This window comes from Rhinoderma darwinii, chromosome 5 (genome assembly GCF_050947455.1).
Source record: "Rhinoderma darwinii isolate aRhiDar2 chromosome 5, aRhiDar2.hap1, whole genome shotgun sequence".
In the NCBI taxonomy this organism is placed as follows: domain Eukaryota; kingdom Metazoa; phylum Chordata; class Amphibia; order Anura; family Rhinodermatidae; genus Rhinoderma; species Rhinoderma darwinii.
Window position 1 is genome coordinate 299313114 of NC_134691.1, and position 23513 is coordinate 299336626.

General features: G+C 39.6%; 1 protein-coding gene across 1 annotated transcript in view; it reads left to right on the plus strand.

The window, feature by feature from the left end:
• The window catches only part of LOC142652004 (sodium channel protein type 5 subunit alpha-like), a 358710-nt gene that overhangs the window by 263671 nt on the left and 71526 nt on the right, over positions 1–23513 (plus strand). The window contains exons 18-19 of the mRNA XM_075827343.1: positions 9213–9233; positions 14668–14788. Of these exons, the coding sequence (XP_075683458.1) occupies positions 9213–9233; positions 14668–14788 (142 nt within the window). The remainder of the gene's footprint in view (positions 1–9212; positions 9234–14667; positions 14789–23513) is intronic.

Sequence of the window (23513 nt, forward strand, 5' to 3'; positions counted from 1 at the left end):
AAAGTGGGACCCCAAATGCTGAATTACTGTATCAATAATGCAGTCATTTCAGAAGTCGATGTGCAGAAAACTGCATCGCTGATTTCAAGCGCATCCAGCAGTGTTGCAAGCCCCAAAGCATATGTCCTCCCCCCCCCTCACACGAAAAAATGATCTATATACATATACAGTTATTAAATTATACCACAAGATGAAATATTACCTGCATACTGTTCCGAAACACAACTCACTATTACAAGACCAATATAACCGATAATAACAACACAATAAATAATAACTGAATAATGACTGAATAAAAACCTCTATACAAAGACCAATATTACCACTATGTAGTTACCATATAGTGGTAGATGCCAGTTATACACAGGAGCTCTGCAGACGATATAAGTGATCACAGGACATTTGTATCCAGTGACTCACAGGTGATGTTTTCTCTGATTAGATGTTTTTTTTTGCCAACTGGCCAAGACCACTGTGACGACTTATTCCAGCCATGACTCGTCACTGCAGAATTTGATATACAGACATGTTGGTTTCTTTTGTAGATAAATTTTGTAGAAAAATTTGGGGCACCCAACGTCATTTAAGAAAAAGACAAAAATAATAATTGGAAAGAACGATGTGGGCTTCATCCCTTTTTTTTTAACCTGCCTAATACAACATAGCAGCAGCAGGCTAGCATTACCAGGGTGGGAAGGGCCACTGTTTTTGGGCTTTCCCAGCCTAATTAGTCCAGCCTGCGGCCGCGCCACTGCCCCTCCATCACTACAGATGGTCGGGTACTGAATCGTACCTGGCTCTTCCTGACACCCCTGGTGGCGGTGGGTCCCGGGGAAATAATGGGGGTTAATGTTAGCCTCTTCATGTGTAACATTAAGCCCCGCCTTAGTAATGGACGATATCAATCAGCCAGCGGCCATTACTATGGTGCTAGTAATAAAATTTAGAAAAAATACGAAGACAGAGAAAAAATATTTTATTGAAATAAAAATCCCCCACACAACCCTCGTTATCCATTTTATTGAGAATAAAAAAAACACCGTTATCGAAGTAGTCCTCAAATCCGAAGTAGTCCAACAACCGAACTTGTAAAAAAACACAAACACACAAAAATCATTAATAACACATAAAAAAGCAAAACAATTCTTATACTTACCTTTCCTGGGTCCAGCACTGGAGCCACAATGTCAGCGAGCTGGGCCCTATATCTAATCCTATCATATGTGATAAAGTTTCCTAGGCCACTGTATATAATCCTATCCATAGCTATAAGGTCGTAATGCTATAGATATTATGTCTCCTATACACACATATACAGACCCACATTTTTGGTGGGGCACATATCTATTGGGGCTATTTCCCCTGAAGTTTTAAGACCTTATTGACGCCCCTGGTTGCTAGTGCTGTATCGTTGGGTCACTTAGGAGACCCAGTGATGCAACTGAAAGCCGCGGGCTGTCGGCCATGAGAAGTTTGGGGGCGGGCCCAAGAAGAACCTTTGCATCGGGGGCCCATGAGCCTTTAGCTACGCCCCTGGTGCCATTCTTTAGAATATGATGAATTTGGTTACTAAAATATTAAAATCATCCACCTAATAATTAAATTATAATGAAATAATTTAATGCCATAAAAAAATAAATTACAGACCCGTTATATATCCTGGTGGTGTATGATTTATTATATTTATTGCACACATATATTCTTATATTTCTGAAATATTTTATTTATTACTAAAAAATGTAGTCTGTTTCCAGGTATTGTCACCATCTCCACCATCTCTTAGTTTTGTGATTCTCAAACATTTTATGACGGATAATCCATCACCGTTCATGTATGACCGATGTATATATTCAGCCCATCACATGCTGCTCCCATTTAGAAGTTGTGTGGGATTTATTTATGAAATATCTGAATAGCACAAAAGGAAGCAGCATTTCAAGCAGCATCAGAAACAATGTATAATGTTTTGCGCAAAGGCGCAAACATATTTCTTGGACAGTAGGTGGGCCTCTGTGCTTTAAAATGCCAGGGCTGATTTTGTGTCCCAGTCCTGTCCTGCACAGAGGCCTTAGGCTGGGTTCACACGACCTATTTTCAGGCGTAAACGAGGCGTATTATGCCTCGTTTTACGCCTGAAAATAGGGCTACAATACGTCGGCAAACATCTGCCCATTCATTTGAATGGGTTTGCCGATGTACTGTGCAGACGACCTGTAATTTACGCGTCGTCGTTTGACAGCTGTCAAACGACGACGCGTAAATTGACTGCCTCGGCAAAGAAGTGCAGGGCACTTCTTTGCAACGTAATTTGAGCCGTTCTTCATTGAACTCAATGAAGAGCAGCTCAAGATTTACGAGCGTCTCAGACGCCTCGCATAATACGAGGAGGAGCTTTTACGGCTGAAACGAGGCAGCTGTTTTCTCCTGAAAACAGTCTGTCATTTCAGCCGTAAAAGACTCTCATCGTGTGAACATACCCTTACAATGCTTTGTCAGGTACTGTATGTACTGATCTATTCTATTGTAGAAAATCTCCGTACATACATAGCTAAATTTTTGGTCATTCGGATTCATGCAAAATCTGACAGAAATAAGGTCTGCATGCTCCATACAGAGGTAGAGTAAAGGACCCATGCACTTTTATGTCATATGCCTTATGAATACTTTTTACATTAAGCAATATATAATAGTGTTTGGGAAACTGGATTTCTCTTTTAACGTCTTGACACATGTTAACCCTTCTCAGACCACTATAGCATAAAATACACTTTAGACAACAAGTTCTTTGTTCAGTCATATTATATTATTCAACTTTTTTTTTAAATAATAATTTGTGCGAAACATTGTTATTTTACCTTAAAATAAAATAAGAAACAGCACAAGTAGAATAGAGAAGTAGCAAAGTTTAATTTGACTCTGATAAGTTGCTGTAGTGTCACATCACACAACAACAGCCATTGAAAAACGATTGAAAAAGTCAATTCAAAGTTTCGTGCTACAGTATTTTTAACACGTTAAGGCCTTATTCACACGAACGTGATAAACGTCTGTGTGTCATCCGTTGAAACAACGGCCGTCACACGGACCTATATAAGTCAATGTAGCCGTTCACACAGACCGTGTGAAGGGTCCGTGAGAAAATAGTACATGTCCTATTTTTTCACGCTTCACGCATCCCTCCATAGACTCTAATCTATGGGGGATGCGTGACATCGCGTCCCGCAGCGTAGAGCACAGATGCACATCGGACTTGAAAAACTTCAGTTTTTCATGTCCGAGATGCGCAGCGCTCGTGTGAATCCGGCCTAAGAGTCAAGTCAAAGATTTCTACATCTGTACATTTGCTGCGTGACCTACAGTAACCAATATGATATTAATGTTCATTAGATCAATTACTAGACTCCTGGCAGCTGGCATCTGGTTGTATAGGATGCAGCACATAATCAAATAAGCCCCATTTGATCTAGTACAGACAGAATACAGCACAGATGATTTGCATCCATAGACTGTTCTTTCATTTTTTGCATTTACTTGTCATTAGCTGTAGCTGCCAGCTCTTTAGGTATAAATGTGATAAGCATCCCAACAGGTGTATTAAGGATAAGCTTGTTGCGTCATCAAGGATTTGTCTGGTCTATGCCACAAAACAGAACCTCCGACTGGGAATCAAGATGTACATTACCATTTAATTATGCTGATGTAGGATAACGGATCAGGGCCTCGGTACCTGAAATCCCTGACTTTATCATTACCGCCTTCATTGTAAACACAATATTGCTTCGATGAGTCACAGTAGAAAATTGTGCTTGTCCTATTGTTTTGTCGACAAATTCTCCCTGATGCTGCAAATAATTTCATGCTCTCTGCCCTGTTTATATTTTAACATCATTGACTCCATTTAGGGTGCTTGCTGACTATCAGAAAGTTGTTAACAATGCGGTTAATTTCCTAATCTTCCATTTTTATATTTGTTTCTCAGGAATACATAGACACCTCACCTGAAAATGATAATAGATTCATGAATTGAGATGTTTTTCAAAATTTTTCTAAAAATCATTAGTGTATTGTAACAGGATTTCCCTATGAGACAGAAAGCTTCCAGATCATACTTAGTTGTGTTTGTATCTTATAACAACCCTACCAATCAGTAAACAATATCCTTCCCCTCCCTTATCGAAAGAAGAAAAATCTTTATAAGGGACTGAAATAATATAAAGTTTTGATTTATGTGTGACTTATGTAAGAGATATATAAGCCGTGCCATGTAACATGGTTGTAGTCATTTTCCTGTGTGATGTGATTTTCCGTATCAAAAGTCTGGACACCTAACAGACCAAATTGTCATGGTTACAGATAATAACTCAGATAGGGACCTAGGAGAGAACAAGACAGGTAGTCTACACCAATGAAGCCACAAAAAGTTATGGAAGATGCAGGGGCTTAACCAGAGAGTGCCAGGTCCCATTTCAGGGCTCTCGTGCCAGGACTGCCTACATTCAGAGCCCTCCTAGATCAGTTTCCCCCATATTAAACAAATAAAAAATCCCTTACTCACTTTTCTGCTGTCTTCTCTTGTACATAGAAGGGCTCGCCCTATATACCCTCAGGCTGCTACATTATGCCCACTCTGTGCTGCAGAGCATGCAAAGTCATTGTATGCGACAAAGCATACAACGTCCAGCGTCAGGATGGATAACGTCCTGGCGATGCCCGGCATCAGAATCGGAGCAGCACAGACCGAGCCTGAAGTGGCAGCCTGAAGGAATCCAGGGAAGGCCGCATTCCCCTCTGGGCCGGTTTCAGTCGCACACCCTGCTACCGCAAACATTACACCAATGGGCAAATGTTTCCAGTCTTAGGCTAAGTTAGGGGGACTTGAACTAGGGTATGAAACGTAGATAATAAAAAAAAATGTGGTAATGTGCATAGAGCTAGGGGTTTTGTTGGACTGGTGGAGAGTAGTTTTTGTGGTAGAATTAAGCCCCTTTTATGCCGGCCACCGCTGCAGCAAATGCCGATCAACGAGACATCGTTGATCGGCGCTTGTTTGCTCCTGTCACACGGAGCTATGGATGGGGACGAGCAGTCGTTACGCCGATCGCCCGTCCACATACATTATTATCATGTCGGCAGCGCATCTCCCCGTTTAGACAGGTAGATGTGCTGCCGACAACGATAATATTTTACTTTTTTAAAACATTACGACCAGCAGATGATTGAGCGTTTGCTCGTTCATCTGCTGATCGCTGCCATGTTTACACAGGGCAATTATCGGCAACGAGCGTTCTATGAACACTCGTCTGCCCGATAATCACCCAGTGTAAAACCCCCTTTAGGCTCTAAGTAGATTCTATCCATTATTGATGTTGCACCGTCATATCACATAGCACTATACAAAGTTTGCACTCACGAAGAGTTTGTGTCAAAGTGGGGAGAGCAATGTGATTTACGTATGAAACATGCACATGATAGAGACACTTTCTAAAAAGCACATTGTGGGAAGTAAGAGGAATAAGCAGTATCGACAAAAAAAAATCCATACAATCACATAGTAAACATACTGCATCGTCTTTTGCAGATGTAACTCTGATCAGATTCCAACCCATGGCCCCAATGGTGCAGAGCAGCAGCTAACCACTGACGGTTATATTTGTTTGTTTTTAAATGTTTTGCATTTAAAATGCTGGTCCTTCACATGCACTAAAACATGAGCATTCAGTCTGACACACATTGATTTGTCCTGAATATACATGTATATGTGTGATATTTTTAGTGATCCATTTAACCCAACATTGACAGTAAGTCCTAAAGTTATCTATAGTTTACTGTGGGTTACAGGATTTGACTATAAATAAAAATAGGCGTAGCAGAGAGAGCACATTGACCCATACTATTATGAAATTATTATAAACCCAGTATGATTCTAGCCAGATTTATTATTGCATCATTATTGCATCAGGAGTGAAAAGTTCCTACCTTTTTATTATCTAACCTAAATTTAGGTTGCTGTACATTTTTCTAGAAGCCTTAAGGGGATTGTCCGACTTATGAATTTATTTCCAAACATCTTGCATTGATATAAAATAATAAAGAAGTAATACTTACTTTACCATTCCCCTGCTTCTCCAGTACCAACACTTTCCTGGTTCCCTGCCGGTCTCTGTTTTTTGGGCTTCGGTGTTGACACAACATTTGACCGCTGCAGCCAATCACTGACTGTAGCGGTGACGTGTTGACTTCACTTCATCACTAAAGCCGGAAAATCAGAGACAGACGGGGGACCAAGTATCTTTACTGGTGTGGCAGGGGTTTGGTAAGATGAGTATTACTTATTTTGGTATTTTGTAGCCATGAAAGCTTTTTGGAAAAAATTTCATAGGATCAGACAACCCCTTTAATGCCTACTTAAACCCTTTTTTTGTTTTTTAAGGTAAGACTATTTCATCACAATAGGGACAGTTACCAGGTATGCAGTACTGTAGTGGGGGGGCCAGTGCAGAGGTAGGATGAAAGGTGAACTGGTTGACTGAAGCAAAGTGGCATACCGTACCTACCCCAAGAGGCTGGGAAGGCCACCACAATGAGGATCAGAGAAACGGTGGGCCAGTGGTAATCGTCTCTGTTTATCCATTTTTCTCATTAAGCTATACCCTTCCCCATAGCCATTTTTTTTGCCTGTGCCGCATGTCCTTCGTTTCCTCACCTGTTGCATTCTGCTACACCTTCCTGTAGGCCCCATTTCACTATGTACATTTGCTCCCAGAGTGTGAACCTGGATTTTTTTAGGGTTTGGTCTCTCTGCTTCTATATGTATCTCTGCTTGACAACAGTGTGATTAAAGTTTGAGAAACCAGACCAGTCCACCTACGCAGTCCATTTTGACAAATGTCACACTTACAGTATTGACTGCACAGATTTACTCAGTCATTATTGATTGGCATTAATTTGCCTTACTTATAGTTCAGTCACAGAACAAGAGCCATTATACAATGTCCCTTGTAGGAACAGGATATTCATACTTTGGTTCTTGAAATATTATGAAATCTCCAAACCAACTGAACTAAATGTTTCAGTTAAATATTGCAAATTGACATGGGACCACTGCTCTATTTGTATCAATTTGTGATGATGCAGAATCTTTTGAAATGATAGTATCTTTGACCAGGGAAAAGTTGCCAAAAAGCGGCTGTGAAACGTATACAAGTACAAATTTGTCACTAGTGTTAAAGGAAATGTGAATGGTTTTCAACCAGCTCCACTCTTCATCACCTCCATGTTCTTTTTATAGTAGATTACCTGTAATGTGCTGTAGTGTTCTTTCAACGCACCTGCCTGGCAACTTCCTTGCGGCGGCTTATGTTACTCCATTCCAACACTTTGCTATCTGTTCCATTAGAGACGTTACTGGGGAATGTGAGTGCAGTGCTGAAGTCTTTGACAGTGTTGATAGGTCCCCTTCCATCACCTACTTGTTTGTGCCACTCATTCTGCACATTTCATGATGACTTCATGACTACATTTCATGTGTTACATGTAGTCAATATGTGATTTTATTTTACATTAGATCCATTGACCCGTTGTCCTGTATTTCACTATTGAAGAATAATTGTTTTACAACAGTAAATAGGTAATTCTTTTAATATAAAATCTTACCTGAACACCAACAACTACTGTGTAAATGTTTTCACCAATAACGCTAGGTCCACTCAAGGACTTTTTAGCGCAGTTACAAAACACAGCAACTATTTCATCTAGAAAAACAGCACTACTACAATGCAAAATGCATTAAAACTTTCCCAGAGGTGTTTCTTACTGAACAGCATGGTGGTTCTCCTTGAACATTATATGCATGAAACATTCTGGAGCATATTGCAAACAAAAAAAATAAAAAAAAATACGCACTGCAGCAGGGCTCCAAAAATGATCTAAATTGCACTAACACCTTGCTTGAGCTGGATTACATCACTCGCAGAGGTGTAACTTGGAGCTCCTGTGCAATACAAACATAACAGTTATCAGTTATCTATTGAAATCCACAACCAGTACGTACAGTGTGCACCCCAGCAAATTTTGGTTCATGAATTGTTAGACTACCAAATGTTAAGATTACAGGTTAAAGGCTATGTAAACCTTTGAAGACTTTTTTTTTTTATTGAGACCGTGTATTTTAATGTTTAGTGTAACTTTGTAATTTGTTTTTATAATTTTTTGTTTTAACTTTTTTAGATACCTCTTCTATGATAGAAGCAGTATCTTGCGCTGAAACCTGAATCCACGGCTTTTGTGACAGCGGGTCAAATCCACCTGTTATGTTATAAGTTATGAATGTAGATGTGATCGATAACAGGTGGATCCTGCGTGTCAGACTCATGCAGGACCCGCTATCACTGAAGCCGTCAATCCCGCTGACCTGACGGATTCAGGTTTCAGTGCAAGATACAGCTTCTATGTATCTGGGATACATAGAAGCTGTAACTGAAAGAGTGAAAAAAAAAAAAAATTAATAAAAACAAATTACAAAGTTGCACTACACAATGAAATACACTGTTTTAGTAAAAAAAAAAAAAAAGTCTTCAAAGATTTACATAGGCTGGTTTCACATGTGCGTAATATGAACACATTTTAGCCTGCGTACTATGGTTCTGCTTACAGAACTTAGATCTTCATAAAAACTCATGATGCTCTACGTTCCGTCAAGTAGAACCTCGTAGGGTCTAAATATTTTCTAGAAGCTCCATGTGCTTGTCGCATATGATTTAAATTGCCCATGAAGAAAGTAGCAACATCTAAGTGTTGATATGTTTTAATGACTGAAATTTATTAGGGGATGTAGAAGAACATTTGCACTCTGAAATAAGTAGATGGCTGGAGTCCTCAGGTTTCCTTCTTTAAAGCTAGATTGAACAAAAGTATCGGATGACTTGGGCTTTCCTTTTGATACATTGTATCTTCTGTTTTTAAAGTTTGGCCATGACTGAAGGTTAATTACTTATACTGCATTTGTGCTAGTAATAATAATTAAAGAAAATATTATTTAGCATTTTATCTAATATATTTTATTTGGTTTTATATATTTTTTATTAATAATGATCATAATCCTCATCATCTTTAGATTGATTGTATACTATTAATAGCTCTTTTTTGCATTGTGCATGGATATCGGAATAATTGTATATTTGTCTTTGCCCATTGCTGCCCTTTCCTTTAACCAGTCTGATGACAAAATCAAAAAGGTATGTCCAGCTTTCATTGTATTCTCTTCTGCCTATATATATTTTATTTTATGCACTTAAAGAGGACCTCTCACTAGGCCAACGGGGTGGAGCTAGCTTCCCTGCCTCTGATACTGACCAATCAGCATGAGGCAGCTTGAGGGTAGTTCATGCCCTTTTGGCTAACCGCAGTAAATCAGCATATAGGGAGCCAACACATCAGTGGGCCATATCTCTGGAAGGGGGGTGGGGGGGGTCCAGGTAAAAAAAAAACACAGTTTTGGGATCAGGGTGACAGCGCTATTCAGGTCAGTAAACCAGTTCAACTTACATGACCTAGTGACAGGTTCTCTTTAAAGGGGTTCTCCAGGAATACATGAATATACTTCATGAGTGTACTCAAATTTCTCTATATAGTTCCTGTTATAATTTGACTCCTAGGCATTGATCTTGGGGACTGCAAGGAAGGGAGCATTATATGAAGGGTCATTTTATGAAGGGGGGATTATATGTTTATTTACATTGCACTCATGTATGAAATATAGATACATACATAAATCCGAATGCACATCTATAAATAGATAAATCTCCCATAGGAGGGAGATGTTTATGCAGTCCTAGAAGACCCCCTTTATCATAATATCAATTTACAGTGGCTAATACTATTTTACATTAATTCATCTTTTTAGAGAAAATAATTGATTTTCTTTTCACCTACATGTAGATAATATTTTATCTCCTATACATATAAGAAGGGATTGTCAAGTAGTACCAGTACTGTTAACTGAGAACTAAATATGCTCTCATTTCTTAATGTAGTCGCTGTTAGGGTATGTTCACACGCACTGTTTTCAGACGTAATTTGGGCGTTTTACTCCTCGAATTACGCCTGAAAAAATGGCTCGATGACGCCTTAAAAAACATCTGCCCATTGCTTTCAATGGGTTTTACGGTGTTCTGTTCCCACGAGGTGTTATTTTACGTGTCACTGTCAAAATACGGCGCGTAAAAAGACGTTCGCGAAAAAGAAGTGCATGTCACTTCTTGGGACATTTTTTAAGCCGTTTTTCATTGACTCCGTTGAAAAACAACTCCAATAAAATACGCCGCAAAAAACGCGAGTGGCTGCAAAAACGTCTCAAAATCAGGAGCTGTTTTCAGGTGAAAACAGCTCCGTAATTTCAGACGTATTTTGCTACTGCGTGTGAACATACCCTTACAATTTGGAGTGCAAGTTCAGATCTTGGAAACCACAGCTTGGTGTTTAGGGGGGCGTTGGAGGGTCGTTTGGCTTACCTGTATAGAAGGGTTGTGTGTAGAGTGACTACTTGTGATCTCCAGAGCCTGCAACCAAATTGCGACAAAGTATATTCCAAAACATAAGAATTGCTCAGTCATTGCAGTTTATTTATGCACCCCTAGAGATCCTCTTTAAAACTATTTGACTTTTGTCATTCTTCCATTAAATGATGCATTAAATCATCAAATTCCTTGTTGCTTTGCAAAAATCTTCTCACATTCACCTATGAGCAAAATAGAACACGTTTAAAAGAACAAGATGATTTTTGTTGCACCCATTTTCTTTCTTCCAAAAAAATATTTTTTATATGTTCTGCCAGCTACAGTCAGCTTTATGAGTTTAAAGGGCATGAATAATAAATACCGCCAGCCATATCATTGTGTGATTAACTGCAATATGCAGACCTTGCCCTCTCTTGATATCTCCCCCATAAGTTTTGTGTCACAACATCATTTCTTTCAGACAGTCTGTTCCTGCTGGTTGCTATCTCTGTGTTGCATCTGTTTTTTCCCCTTTATTAAATCTTGCAGTATAATACGTGATTTGTATGTTGATATAAGACATGACTGTGCAGTTACTATACCAGTGATGTGAGGCTGGTGCTAAGCAATCGTGTATATTTTGTACACGACTTTCATTCAGAAATTGCTATCTCCTGCCATACAAAGTTGGCTGTAAGACAAGTCCATAAGCAGAACAGTCATTTTTTACGGCTTTAATAAATATTGTCGAGGTTGGTTTAATTCATTTTTGGGAATTGATAATGCCAACATTAATATTTATATAGATTTTTTTCTTTTTATATGTATATATCGCAACTTTCAGGCCTAATGCACGTGACCCTGGTGTGATTTTGTGGTCCGCAAAACCGCAAATGCGTTGTGCATCAGTGTTTCATCAGTATTAATGGATCTGGAAAAAAAAGGAAGGCTGGAATTGATGTCATCAGTTTGTCCCAACCCCCTGAGTAGGTCACATGGTCCGCAAACATTACATGTCCTACATTTTTGCATCCTGGATTCAGGGCCCCCACATGGATCCATGAACATCACTGTCGTGTGCATGGGGCCATATAAATTAATGGGTCTATGTGTTAATCGCAAATTGCGGATAGCACACAGACAAAAAAAAAAGTCATGTGCATTAGGCTATAGGAATAAAAAAGAGAGGGGCAAGTGGGATTTTTTTTTTTCAAATAGTATCAGTTCTGCCATAACAGTGGCAGTGACGGTGCCCCATAATAGTGTTAGCCACAGTGCACACAAAACAATGACAGACCTACTTTTCCTCATAATATTGGCAGTCACAGTTCTCTGACAAAAGTGCAGCCACAAGAGCCCCCATAACAGAGAAAGCCACAGTGCTTTTATAGCAGTGCAGCCTCAGTGCCCCATAACAGTGGCAGTCACAGTGCCCCATCATAATGCTAGCCACAGTGGACACATAACAATTCTATATGCAGTTCTATAACAGTAGCAGTCACAGCGCACGCATAAAAGTTCCAGCTACAGTGCACCTAAAAGGGGGCAGTCACAGGTGGCGTACTTGCTTTGTATTTCCACAGTGCAAACATACGCTGCGGTAAACGACAATGTATGCCAAAGGTGAAAATATCTCTAATTCTTGCGTTGCAGAATATTTTTCCCATTGGCATACATTGTAAAGCAAGTACGCCATGTGTGACTGCATCCTAGTACCAGCCACAGTACTTCCCTAACAGCACCACAGCCATATGGTTTAGGGTGTTTTACTTTCATAGTTGATACATTATGGAAGTCTTTTACTTTAATAGCGTACTGGCAATGTAATATATTCCATTTACTATATTATATTTTATCAAAAAAGGGAGAACTATATGAATGGTCATGTATTACACTCTGTTGTTGCATTGCTGTAAAATAGTTTTAAAATGTCACAAAGTTTTTCATAAATGTCTAAAAGTGCAGGAGCAAGAGGGGACATGCAGCTTTTGTACATATAACTAGCAGAAACTGATTATAAACATGTCACTTTAAAAGAAGAAGAAAAAAATGACACATTCAGACTCGGCAAATGTTAATGAGAGAGCAATGGATGGAAAGCTCTTGTAATATTACATGACACAGTAATGACATTGCAATCCCTATTTCCTCTGACAACCTTAAAGAACTACAATATCCAGCTAGTAGTCTATGTGATATCAGTAGTACACATCAGAATTAAAACAATGGTATGGATTACAACTGTAATAGCTTTTTGTGGGTCTCCGTAGCAGAGGATTGGTCTTGTAGACCTGTAGTCAAATTACATTGTATATGACAATAATCTACTACAGTTGCTTTTGGCCAGTCCTGGTCCAATCACATGTTTACGCTGAATGTTTTTTCTAGTTTTTCAGGCTTTTCCCCAATGTCATGTTATATAATGGTTCATCCGTTGTTTTCTCCATAAAGGTCTTCTCAGTTTAATAATATTTTCCAATGAGCCTCTCATAGCCTGTACACAATTAAAACATATTCCATTAGGTCCCATGCAGACGACCGTAAAAAATCTCTGTAATTGCGTACTGTAATATGGTCCGCAATCACGGACCCGCCCAGTTCTTTTGGCCGCGGACACCTTTCCGTATCGCTACGGATAGATGTCTGTGTCAGGAATTACTTTGTATGGGATCACGGCCTGAAAATGCGGCCGGCGATGGAAAGCCGTGGCCGCAAGCGCGGGCCGTGACTAGGGGCACGGCCGTGTGCATGAGGCCTAAGTCATTTGTGCGTGGATGAATAGACTTGATATAATAAAGGACCAATTTTATTCTCCTTGCCTTTTCCAACAGCAGGGCCTGGGTACTTTCCTGCCTCTTATTTGTTGTCCATCATTTATATCCATGAATAGCCACAAAGTATTGAATAGAATTGAAATTTGTTTCCATATCTTAAAAAATGTTCAACATTTTGCAATAATTTATAATGTAGAGTAAAGACATCTGCATGCCACTACCAACATATGTACAAATCATATAGAGCCATATAAAAATACAGCAGTCGGATAAAAACTATTTGTGAATATAATATAAATAAAGTATAATAACCTTAATTCTGATTTTCTACCCCGTCATGCCTGGAACTTTTTGGATTGAGACAATCTGAAGGGTTTAAAAATATTTTTTTATAAATTGTGATGCTGGTCACTCTACTAGCTGATACTGACTAGCTGTCTACCAGCATATGACATTTATTACATGGTTTGCACATTTCAAATAAAAGTTGAAATTTTTGTAAAACATGTGGTTAGAAGAACCAAGGCTCGGGTGCAAGGGAGAACATTTCACCTAGATCATGTGATCAGCTTATTACCACAAGTCCAGCGTCAGAATTCTCTGAAAAGATATGTTATTGCTGGGGCGACCATATATTTTGTCTGCAGTGGCCGTTGCATGGGAAATGTAATTTTACATGCCAGCCATTGAAATGAATGGGCAGATCATAATACATGCGTGCACTGGGTCTGCCAGCGTAAGAATTATTTGTTAATGGCTCTCCACTCTGCCTAGCAGATAAGGGTCCTGAGCAGGGGACCCCCCCCCCCCCGCCATGATGTCCATATGCTTTAATAGGGCATTTAGATATTAGAATATATAGTAAAAAATGTTTCACATTTTTCTGTTGTAAACAAACAGTGGGGCTGGCAGTAGGGAAGAGACAAAGGAGAAATAGAAATAGGGCTAATAAAGCAGAAAAACTGACCGACAGTAGAAAGAAATGTATTTACAGGTCTAGACAATACTGGCAAAAAATATATATTCTGAATAATCATCTATCTTTAAAAAGAGAACATTTTTCAGTGACTTGGTTCCTGATGTAAGAAAAATACATATTTGGCAGGAAATATTTGAACTTTTAGCAGGTGCCATGACTTATAGCTCAGCTCATCGTGAAACTGAATGAATTAATATTCATCGCCTAGAGGTACGGTACGATATCACCCGCACAGTCTTGTTCCTGTCTACTGATCAACGTAGTCACTTCTACACTGTGTGTTACGTATTGATAACCAATTGACCTCTTTTGGGTTTTGGGGTAGTAGTAAGTAGCTGTAATGGACACTTATATCTGATGCTACAGAAGCCAAAAGTTTGTGAAAGTTTTTTGTAAACTAAAATCTGATCTTATTATGCAGAAACAGGATGACAGCATTTCAGAGTGCAGCACGGTGGATCTAAGAAAGTCCCGGGAACTTGTTGAGCAACCACAGGACGCTTCTGAAGAGTGCATGGAACCTGAAGAATGCTTTACAGAAGGTAAGGAAAATAAGTTACTTAAAGGGTCCCGGTCCTACTATTCTGTATGGGTAGGCTGTATGAGTAAGATGTTACACCATACCCATGAAGTAGGGTGTTACACCCAAGTGTATGCTCCCAAAAATAAAATGAAAAGGTGAGGACACTTATGCAAATTTTCATTTCACAGAGTGTCTAAAATGCAAATCACTCTCATTCACCTGGGGAATCGATTCTACGATCTCTAATGAGAAGTACAGTCAGAGGCGACACTTGAAACTCCCGGGTTCCAATGCAAAAATCTGTAAAAGGGCCACCCATTTTTAATACCCAGGACCTGGGTGCAGGGTATTCTTTTATACATTTGCACTCTCTATAGCTGGGTTCTTGCGTACAATTTAGATTTTGGCTTTATGCCTATTATTATTTTTTTCCCCTCTAGATTGTATTGCATTTATTGTCATATAGATAAAAGAAGAAAAGTGAGGTATAAGAGACATTTATTCAACCCTTCCATGGGGAAGGATGTTAGGAATATAATGCTTATCTGAACATCAAAATTATATCAGTGTAACAGAGGAGTAAACAGAAATGAGACCCTACAGCAAAGTGGGACATCAGCTCTTTCTGGTTCCCCATGGTAAGATAGGAGAGGAGACACTTGTTTGCCCCCTCCTCCCACTACTTGCAGAAGAAACAGGTGATGTGACTCTCAGGGATGTTCTTTTTCCCTTTTTTTTTTTTTTGAATGCTGCTGTTTCTATGTGAAAGGGGACCCTATATAGGGCTACGCTACCTGTTGAGTAATAGATGGGGGTCCTTCATGAGCTTCATAACAGTTGTAGTGGGTGTCAATGGTACCCATACCCTTAAGTGGACACATAACTAAAAGTCATTTTGCTCAATGTTCATCTAAGTTATGGAGATATATTTAATGTGAGCTACTTTTCCAGATTTATACACAAAATGGTTCCTTTTTATAAATGTCCCTCCATTGAATTTTATATCACAGTCCTCCGAATTGCTGAACATATTACAACCACTGAACACAATACTTTATAATGGTAGCTTACACATTTTACATACGTTAGCTGCATCACAAGGTTACGGCCAGTAGGCTTAGTTACACTCTAGATCAAGGAAATTTGCAGATACGTAAAATGAAGTTAAGTTCTAAAGTTCAAGTTATGCTTTTTAAAGATTTTGTGTGAAGCTGGCCAGTGAAAACATTAGCCGTTTTCCGAGTTACTAAAAAAAGTGGCCAAAGGGTTGGGGATGTAATAAAGCAAAGAAAAAGGCCTTACTCACTGGACAGATCGCCGGGCATCCAGCGTAGCTTCTCCGATCTTCAACGCTACGATTTGTTGACATGGCTGCAGCAAAGATGTACCCATGTTATAGATTCAACTGTGTATATACGCCACAGGACCGCAAAGGCCAGTCATTGGCTGTAGCAATTACGTGGGTATACGGGCACGTCATCGCTGCAGCCATGTCAACAAACAGTGGCAGGGAAAAATGAAGCAACTACACTGGATGCCGGGGGATCTGTACGTTGAGTAATGATTATTTTTTTTTTGTTTTATTGCATTCCCCCCATGGCTTTTTTTTATTTACTTGGAAAACACCTCTAAGTGATAGGAAAACACTGCAGCCATATTAATTCTACTGTATTGAAAAGCAAACAAATGTTTCTTTTTAGCTATACTAATCTATAGTATTCTATAGAATTGTCTGCAGCGCCATCTGCTGCCCAGATAAAGGAAACAAGAAAGATTCACTTCAGGGTGCAGAGTACATGACTGTGTGTGTGTGTGTGTGTGTGTGTGTGTGTGTGTGTGTGTGTGTGTGTGTGTGTGTGTGTGTGTGTGTGCGCGTGCGTGTGTGTGTGTGTGTATATATATATATATATATATATATGTATATATATATATATATACTGTTTAGAAGCCAACATGTTCTTGTCTGCGAAATATTCCCTGCAAACCACATTATTTGAAAAAAATGGTTATTGAGCAGTTTTCAAGCAAAGAAACACTACTATTTAAGGTTTTCATATACAATTTTTTATGAAAATTTTGCAAAACTCTCTCCTACAAGGGGAATTGTCTAAAGTCGGCCATACACATGAATTAGCTGACGGCCAAACAACTTACTTTCCCGACTTCAACAGGCACACTTGTTTATCTTCTTTATTTCAATAGGAATGAGGTAAGCCACTGCCATTCATCTCTGTCAGCTTCTATCTCATGTTGGAAGAAAGAATTGGGCTGATTAAAATCCAACAGGCTTGATCCTTCGTTCAGTGACATGGTGGATTGTAATATATAGACAACCTTTCAATTGAACGGCCATCATGTAATACCATATTTTCCTTGCAGTGGCAACTGTAGGGTAAGAGAATGGCTGTGGCTTTCCCTTGCAATTTCAGCTGGTATGGTATTGGATATGGTATTACATTGCGGCTGCCCCAAATCAAAAGTTTAGTCTGAGGTTAGAAAACGCTGACAATCTTTAGACTTTAGATGGCATCTAAAATGATTATTGCCGTTGACAAACACTGGACAATACATAGCCATTTATGAAAGGTAGTGCAACAGGAAAGGGGACTTTCTTTAGGAATCAGTACATGTTTGATTTTATTAGATCCAGTAGAAAAATGTGCTCTGATTAGATGTTACGGGAAACACCACCATGTCCGCCCTCTCGTACAGTTTTTGTAAAGCAGTGTCCTTATACAATTCTTAGATATGTAGGTGTTTACTGTAACTACCATGTGCTGACCTTGTACCGACATTTTCCAGTCACTTAACTATTTCTCCTCCCCCTTTACACACAAAAAGCATCAGGGTCATTACAAATTAGGTTGCTATCCGTTTGGCGCCATGTTTTCGGTTGTGCTGTAATAAGATAACTTGGTGCAGTTTAAATGGCAGTAATGGAAATACATGCCTCACAGACTAATGCAATTTTCTTCAACTTGCTCAATAATATTTGATGCATGACTTAAAAAGCTCTTAAGGGAGAAAACACTTCAATTTTGTATTATAGAAAGCCAAACACAGGCCTCCTCCTGCCTCGGCTGACTTAGAACAAAACATTTACTCAGTCATTTTACCTGTCGTAGTTATTTCTTAATGCTATTTTCACGGTAATATGAAATATACAGCCATGGATCAGAGCGCTTTGCCAGTTGAAGTATTAATCACGCTGGAGCAGGCTAAGTCACTATGTAATAGCATGGACTGGGAGGTATTTCAGCTATGGATTATATTCTAGACCTGAATGGACAAACAAGACTCATGTGCTATAAAAAAAAGGAGCAAAACGTAAATGGTCCACTCTCTAGGCGGCACACTCTGCTGTTACCTGCAGCCCACTGCCTCCTACATGTCCTGGATAGGTATCATACCACATGTCCCATACCCACCTACCACCTACCACCAGCCCCCCCAAGAGCAGTAGACGTTTAGTGGCTTGGTAGGTTGCATTATGTATGATAATTTCATCAGTCTATTCCAGCTGTATGATAGCTGCAAATTGTGCAAATATTAAATAGCAACTCTACTTAAAGGGTATTTACACCTTTGACGGTTTTTTGTTGTGTTTTTTTTTTTGTAAGATTGTACATCAGTGTGATTGGTGCAACTTCCTAAATACATTTTATTAAAAATTATTTTTACTTTATGAGATACATCTGCTTTGTATTCTGTATACGGAGCAGCTGTTCGCATTCGCTAAGACCAGAATCGGTCATGTCCGCGGGACTGACGGGTTCAGTGACAGCGTGTACACAGGATCCACCTGTTATCGATCACATCTAAGTTACGAACAGCTCGATCAGAGACATGCAGAACCCGCTGTCACTGAACCCGTCAGTCCTGCGTACCTGACGGATACATGATTCAGTGCAAAATACAGCTGCTCTGTATACAGGATACAAAGCAGCTGTATCTCAAAAAGTAAAAATTATTATTAATAAAATGTATTTAGGAAGTTGCACCAATCACACGGATGGACAATTTTATTTAAAACAAACAAACAAAAAAACACAATGTCAAAGGTGTACATAGCCTTTAATGCATTTTTATATAAAATACGATCCACATTATTAATCTTCATTCTATTTCACTGGTGTGTGCTGGAAGGGAAGTGACAACCAATTTTGGAACTTTGGTCTACTTCTCTAAATGTATTGCACCTTTTTTTTTGCCACATTTTACTCCATAATAGTGTCTAATCTGCTGAGCGACATATTTATTAACCATGCACATCAATTTGTAAAGTAGATGTGACTTATTGCTTGGCAAGTCGCACATGAGAAAACAAAGGTGCATCTCTACTCCACAAAAAAAAGGCATAAAGAAGGTGGAGTAAGGTTAGTTAGTGTGCAAATGAATCGTATTGTGATAGATTTATCAAAGGGCCGCCAAAAACATGTAGAGGAGAAAGCAAATATATTTTTATTATACTTAAAAAAACACTACCATACAAAAAATTTGGTTAAAAACAAATAAATATCAAACACAGATGAGCATTCCTCATGATTAGGACACCACCCAATAACCATGCCTACACATAAGCATGGGTATTGGGTGGTGTCCTAATCATGGGAAATAGCCACATTATTGGGGTTTTCCAGACGATAAAAATTGATGGCCCATCCTCAGGATTGGCCATGAATAGCTGATGGGTTGCGATTCGACTCCCGGGACCCCCACTGATCAGCTGTTTTGAAGAGGGCGCAGAGCTCATACGAGTGCTGCTTCCTCTTCATTTCTTCTTGCTCACTGTGAATGTTCGACACGCATTTAGCAGCGGTTCACAGGTATTGCAGCCTTTTCTCACATTCACTTCAATGGGAGAAGGAGGCTGCAATACCTGTGAATCATCGCTAAATGCATGTCAAACAATCACAGTGAGCACGAAGAAATGAAGGGGAAATAGCGCCCGCACGAGCGCTGCGGCCCCTTCAAAACAGCTGATCAGCGGGAGTTCTGGGAGTCGGATCCCAACCCATCAGCTATTGATGGCCTATCCTGAGGATGGGCCATCAATTTTTATTGGCTGGAAAATCTCTTTAATTAATAAATAAATGCAATTTCATGTGATCCAAATATTTGTAAATTTATATATCAAACATTTGTTTGGTAGTGTTTTTTGATGTATGATAAAAATCTACTCACATTCTATTTTTCTCACTGGAGGGTGTGATTTGTTTCTCAATTATGTTTTTGGATTTGTTTAATTATTTAAGGTTTGTGTCGCACACCCTTAATATACAGGCAGTGCACACTATTATGTGTTTGTTTTAGATTTATTAAAGGGGAAAAATGCAGTCATAGATTTGTCGCAGCATATGTCAACAAGGTAGTCTAGCTTTAACTTAGACATTGGATAAGATGACGCCACTTTGATAAATGTGGGCCTATGTTTCAAATAATACAAATACAAGAATACAAATTGGCTGAACTGATACATTGCAGAAAGTTTAGATTTTTTGTGGGACTTAATATTCTTTCTAGATACAGATATTGATTCTGCACACATGAGTATAATTATTTGTGCATAAGCAACATAAGGGCACGTTCACACGGAGGAAATTTGGCAGTGGAATCTGCTGCGGATTCCACGGCAAAATAAATAAATGGCAGGAATATATTTTGCATTATAAACACCATGTGTGAACATATTATTATTTTTATAAATCACATAAAATATATAGACATGAAACAAATTTTTTAATTTCCTACATTTTCAAAAAATGAAGTAGATCTTAATTGGTTGATATAATTGTTACTTTTTGTAGATACAAACTTCCAGGACCATTCAGGTAAATCTTTTGTTAGCGATTTGAAATTAAGTGTCCGTTTGGTTTGTAACCTTTATATAAGTAACCAAACAGCTGCACATGTCCCTTAACTGCCCTTTTTGACATTAACTGTTTTCATACGGCTGTACAAATTACCTGTAAAGTTATTGCACACAACTCTGTATTTTTGCACATTGCTGTTATCTTTTCAGCTTGCACTGAATGACTCAAATGCTAATTTCCAAGAGAAAATGTCAGACCTATTTAATTTATTAGCAAGAGGCAGAAGGTGAAATCTAATAATCCAATAGGCTCTATAAATCTGGCATAGAACATCGGGATAAAATTTGAGTTAACACAAAAAATTTATTTTCAAACCAATGTAGTGTCAGACTCATAAGCATAATATTTTTCTTGTCCTCCAATCAACATGACTTATTCTAATCGTTGCCATGGCATTGTGCAAAAATATCACGTTCTCAATGAAGCATTTAGTACCTGAACTGTAATTTCCCCCTCACCCTAGAAAGGCAATGAACTACATGCATGTGCTGTAATAGACTAATACTAAGCAGAATGACCTTTAAGGTAGCAAGCCGACCATACCATCCACTATTTTCATTCTTTGGACTGACTTCCTAGCCAGGTACCTTTCTGCACTGTTATCATGTGTCTTTAATATGGGCAAACTGTCCCTTAAAAGAACATATCTATAGAGAGGGCTGGAGGGTCGTTTTTTTCAGTACATGACTATTTTTTCCAAAAAACTGTTAAATATAATATTTAATCCATAACTGAAACTGTGAGAGCCTACAAACACAACATTTTGGAATCTGATTAAAGTAAGTTAGGGAAAAGCATGAGCAAATTAATTCTATTGGGGGAGTTTTTGCCACATTCCCATCCACTGTGTAGTGTGTGCCACATTCATCAAGAGAATCAATGCCCTGTTGATGAATATAGCGCATTCTAAAAACACCAGGTCAGATCTGATGTTGTTTTCCAAAAATGGCAGAAAATATTGATGAATGAGTTGCACTTCGTGTGACTCTGAAGCCCCAACCACATTTCCCAGCACAGTTGGATGTGTTTGAAAAAGGGATACAGGGGCTTCATAAATAGACCTTCAGTTTAAATGCCATATTTGTGCAGGTCAAAATGACTGCATAAATACATTGATAAATCTGCACCATTGTGTAATTGTATTTGACTCATTTGGCAGTCATAGTGCACTGGGGGCAGTGGCGGATTAAGTAAACCATGGGCCCTGGGCTGTTCCACAAGCTTGGGCCCCCTTGTCCACCACCGCCCTGCCACGTCATGTCTATATTAAACACCACCTTTCTGTGTGAGCATTGACAAATGAGTGCTACGATTCCCCTTGTCAAAGGGCTGTGTCCCTACACACTGACAGTCTTCAACCATCGCTGACAGTATCACACTGTGTAGGGACACATCCTCCTGACAAGGGGAATGGTAACACGCATTTGTCTATTAGTCCTGGGTACACAAAGACTTTATGTGGAATACAAGGATTTCCGATAACAGACATGTCAGGAGAGGTGACAGATAAATGCAATGACTCACAGGTGATGTCTTCACTGATAGGTCGTTCTCTTTTCTTCTCCATCTGACACAGACCGCTATGGCGACTTCTCCTGATGACTGCAGTTTCCTGATGAGAAATCTTTTCCCCTTGATTCTGTAGCCATTTTCAGAGTCTATAGCAACATAAAAATTCAGACATAAACACCATAAATTGTCTTATACCCCAGACCCCTAAGCAAATTAAGACCCAGGCCCATACATTAACTCAAACCAATAAATTCAGTCCCCAAGAGGTAACTAAACTTTTAAAAAACATTTGGCGTGTCATAGTGAGAGTGATATGTCAGAAGTTTTGATTGATGGGGGTCCCAGCATTGAGACCACCACCGATCACTAAAACAAAGCAGCAGGAGTGCTCGGGTGAGCGCTGTTCCACTTAATTTCTGATTGTCTTTCCTCGTCGCGGTGTACGGACTCATAGACTTTCTGTTGTGCCCATAGACCGCATGCTCGGCTATCAGAGGAAAGACGATCAGAAACAAAGTGGCTCCTCACTCACCTGAGCGCTTCTGCCACTTTGTTTCAGCGATTGGTGGGGTCTCAGTGCCCGGACCCCCACCAATTAGAACATTTGACATGTCACTATGACATGTAATTTTTTTTTAAAAGTTTCGTTAGTTACCCTTTAAGCAGTCAGACACCCCTCCCCAGTGCATCTGACTGACTGCTGAGTGCCCTATGGGAGGGTCTAAGTGTCTGACACTTAGGGCGGATTTACACGAGCGTGTGCGTTTTGCGCACACAAAAAATGCGGCGTTTTGCGCGCGCAAAAGGCACTTAACAGCTCCGTGTGTCATCACCATATGATGCGCGGCTGCGTGCCTTTCGCGCACCCGCTATCATTATGACACTCTGTTTGTATGTTTGTAGCACCTGGTGCTTTTCTGTTTGCAATCATAGTTATACTGCTGTTGAGCAAATCACGCACGTCCCACGGAGGTGCCTCCGTGTGGCATGCGTGATTTTCACGCACCCATTGACTTCAATGGGTGCGTGATGCGCAAAAAACGCAGAAATATAGGACATGTCGTCAGTTTTACGCAGCAGACTCACGCTGCGCAAAAATCACTGACAGTCTGCACTGCCCCATATACTTGCATAGGTCCGTGCGAGGCGCGTGAAAAGCATGCGCGTTGCACGGACAAATTACACGTTCGTGTAAATCCGCCCTTATGGCTCTTGGGGGGGGAAGGAGTTATTCCCCTATAGAACCCTGAACAGTCAATCAAACGCTCTGACCCCCCCCTGCAGAATAATAACTACTGAGGGCTCCATGGGGGAGATTATACTGCAGGGGGGGGTTCTGAGCATCTGACTTACTGCAGA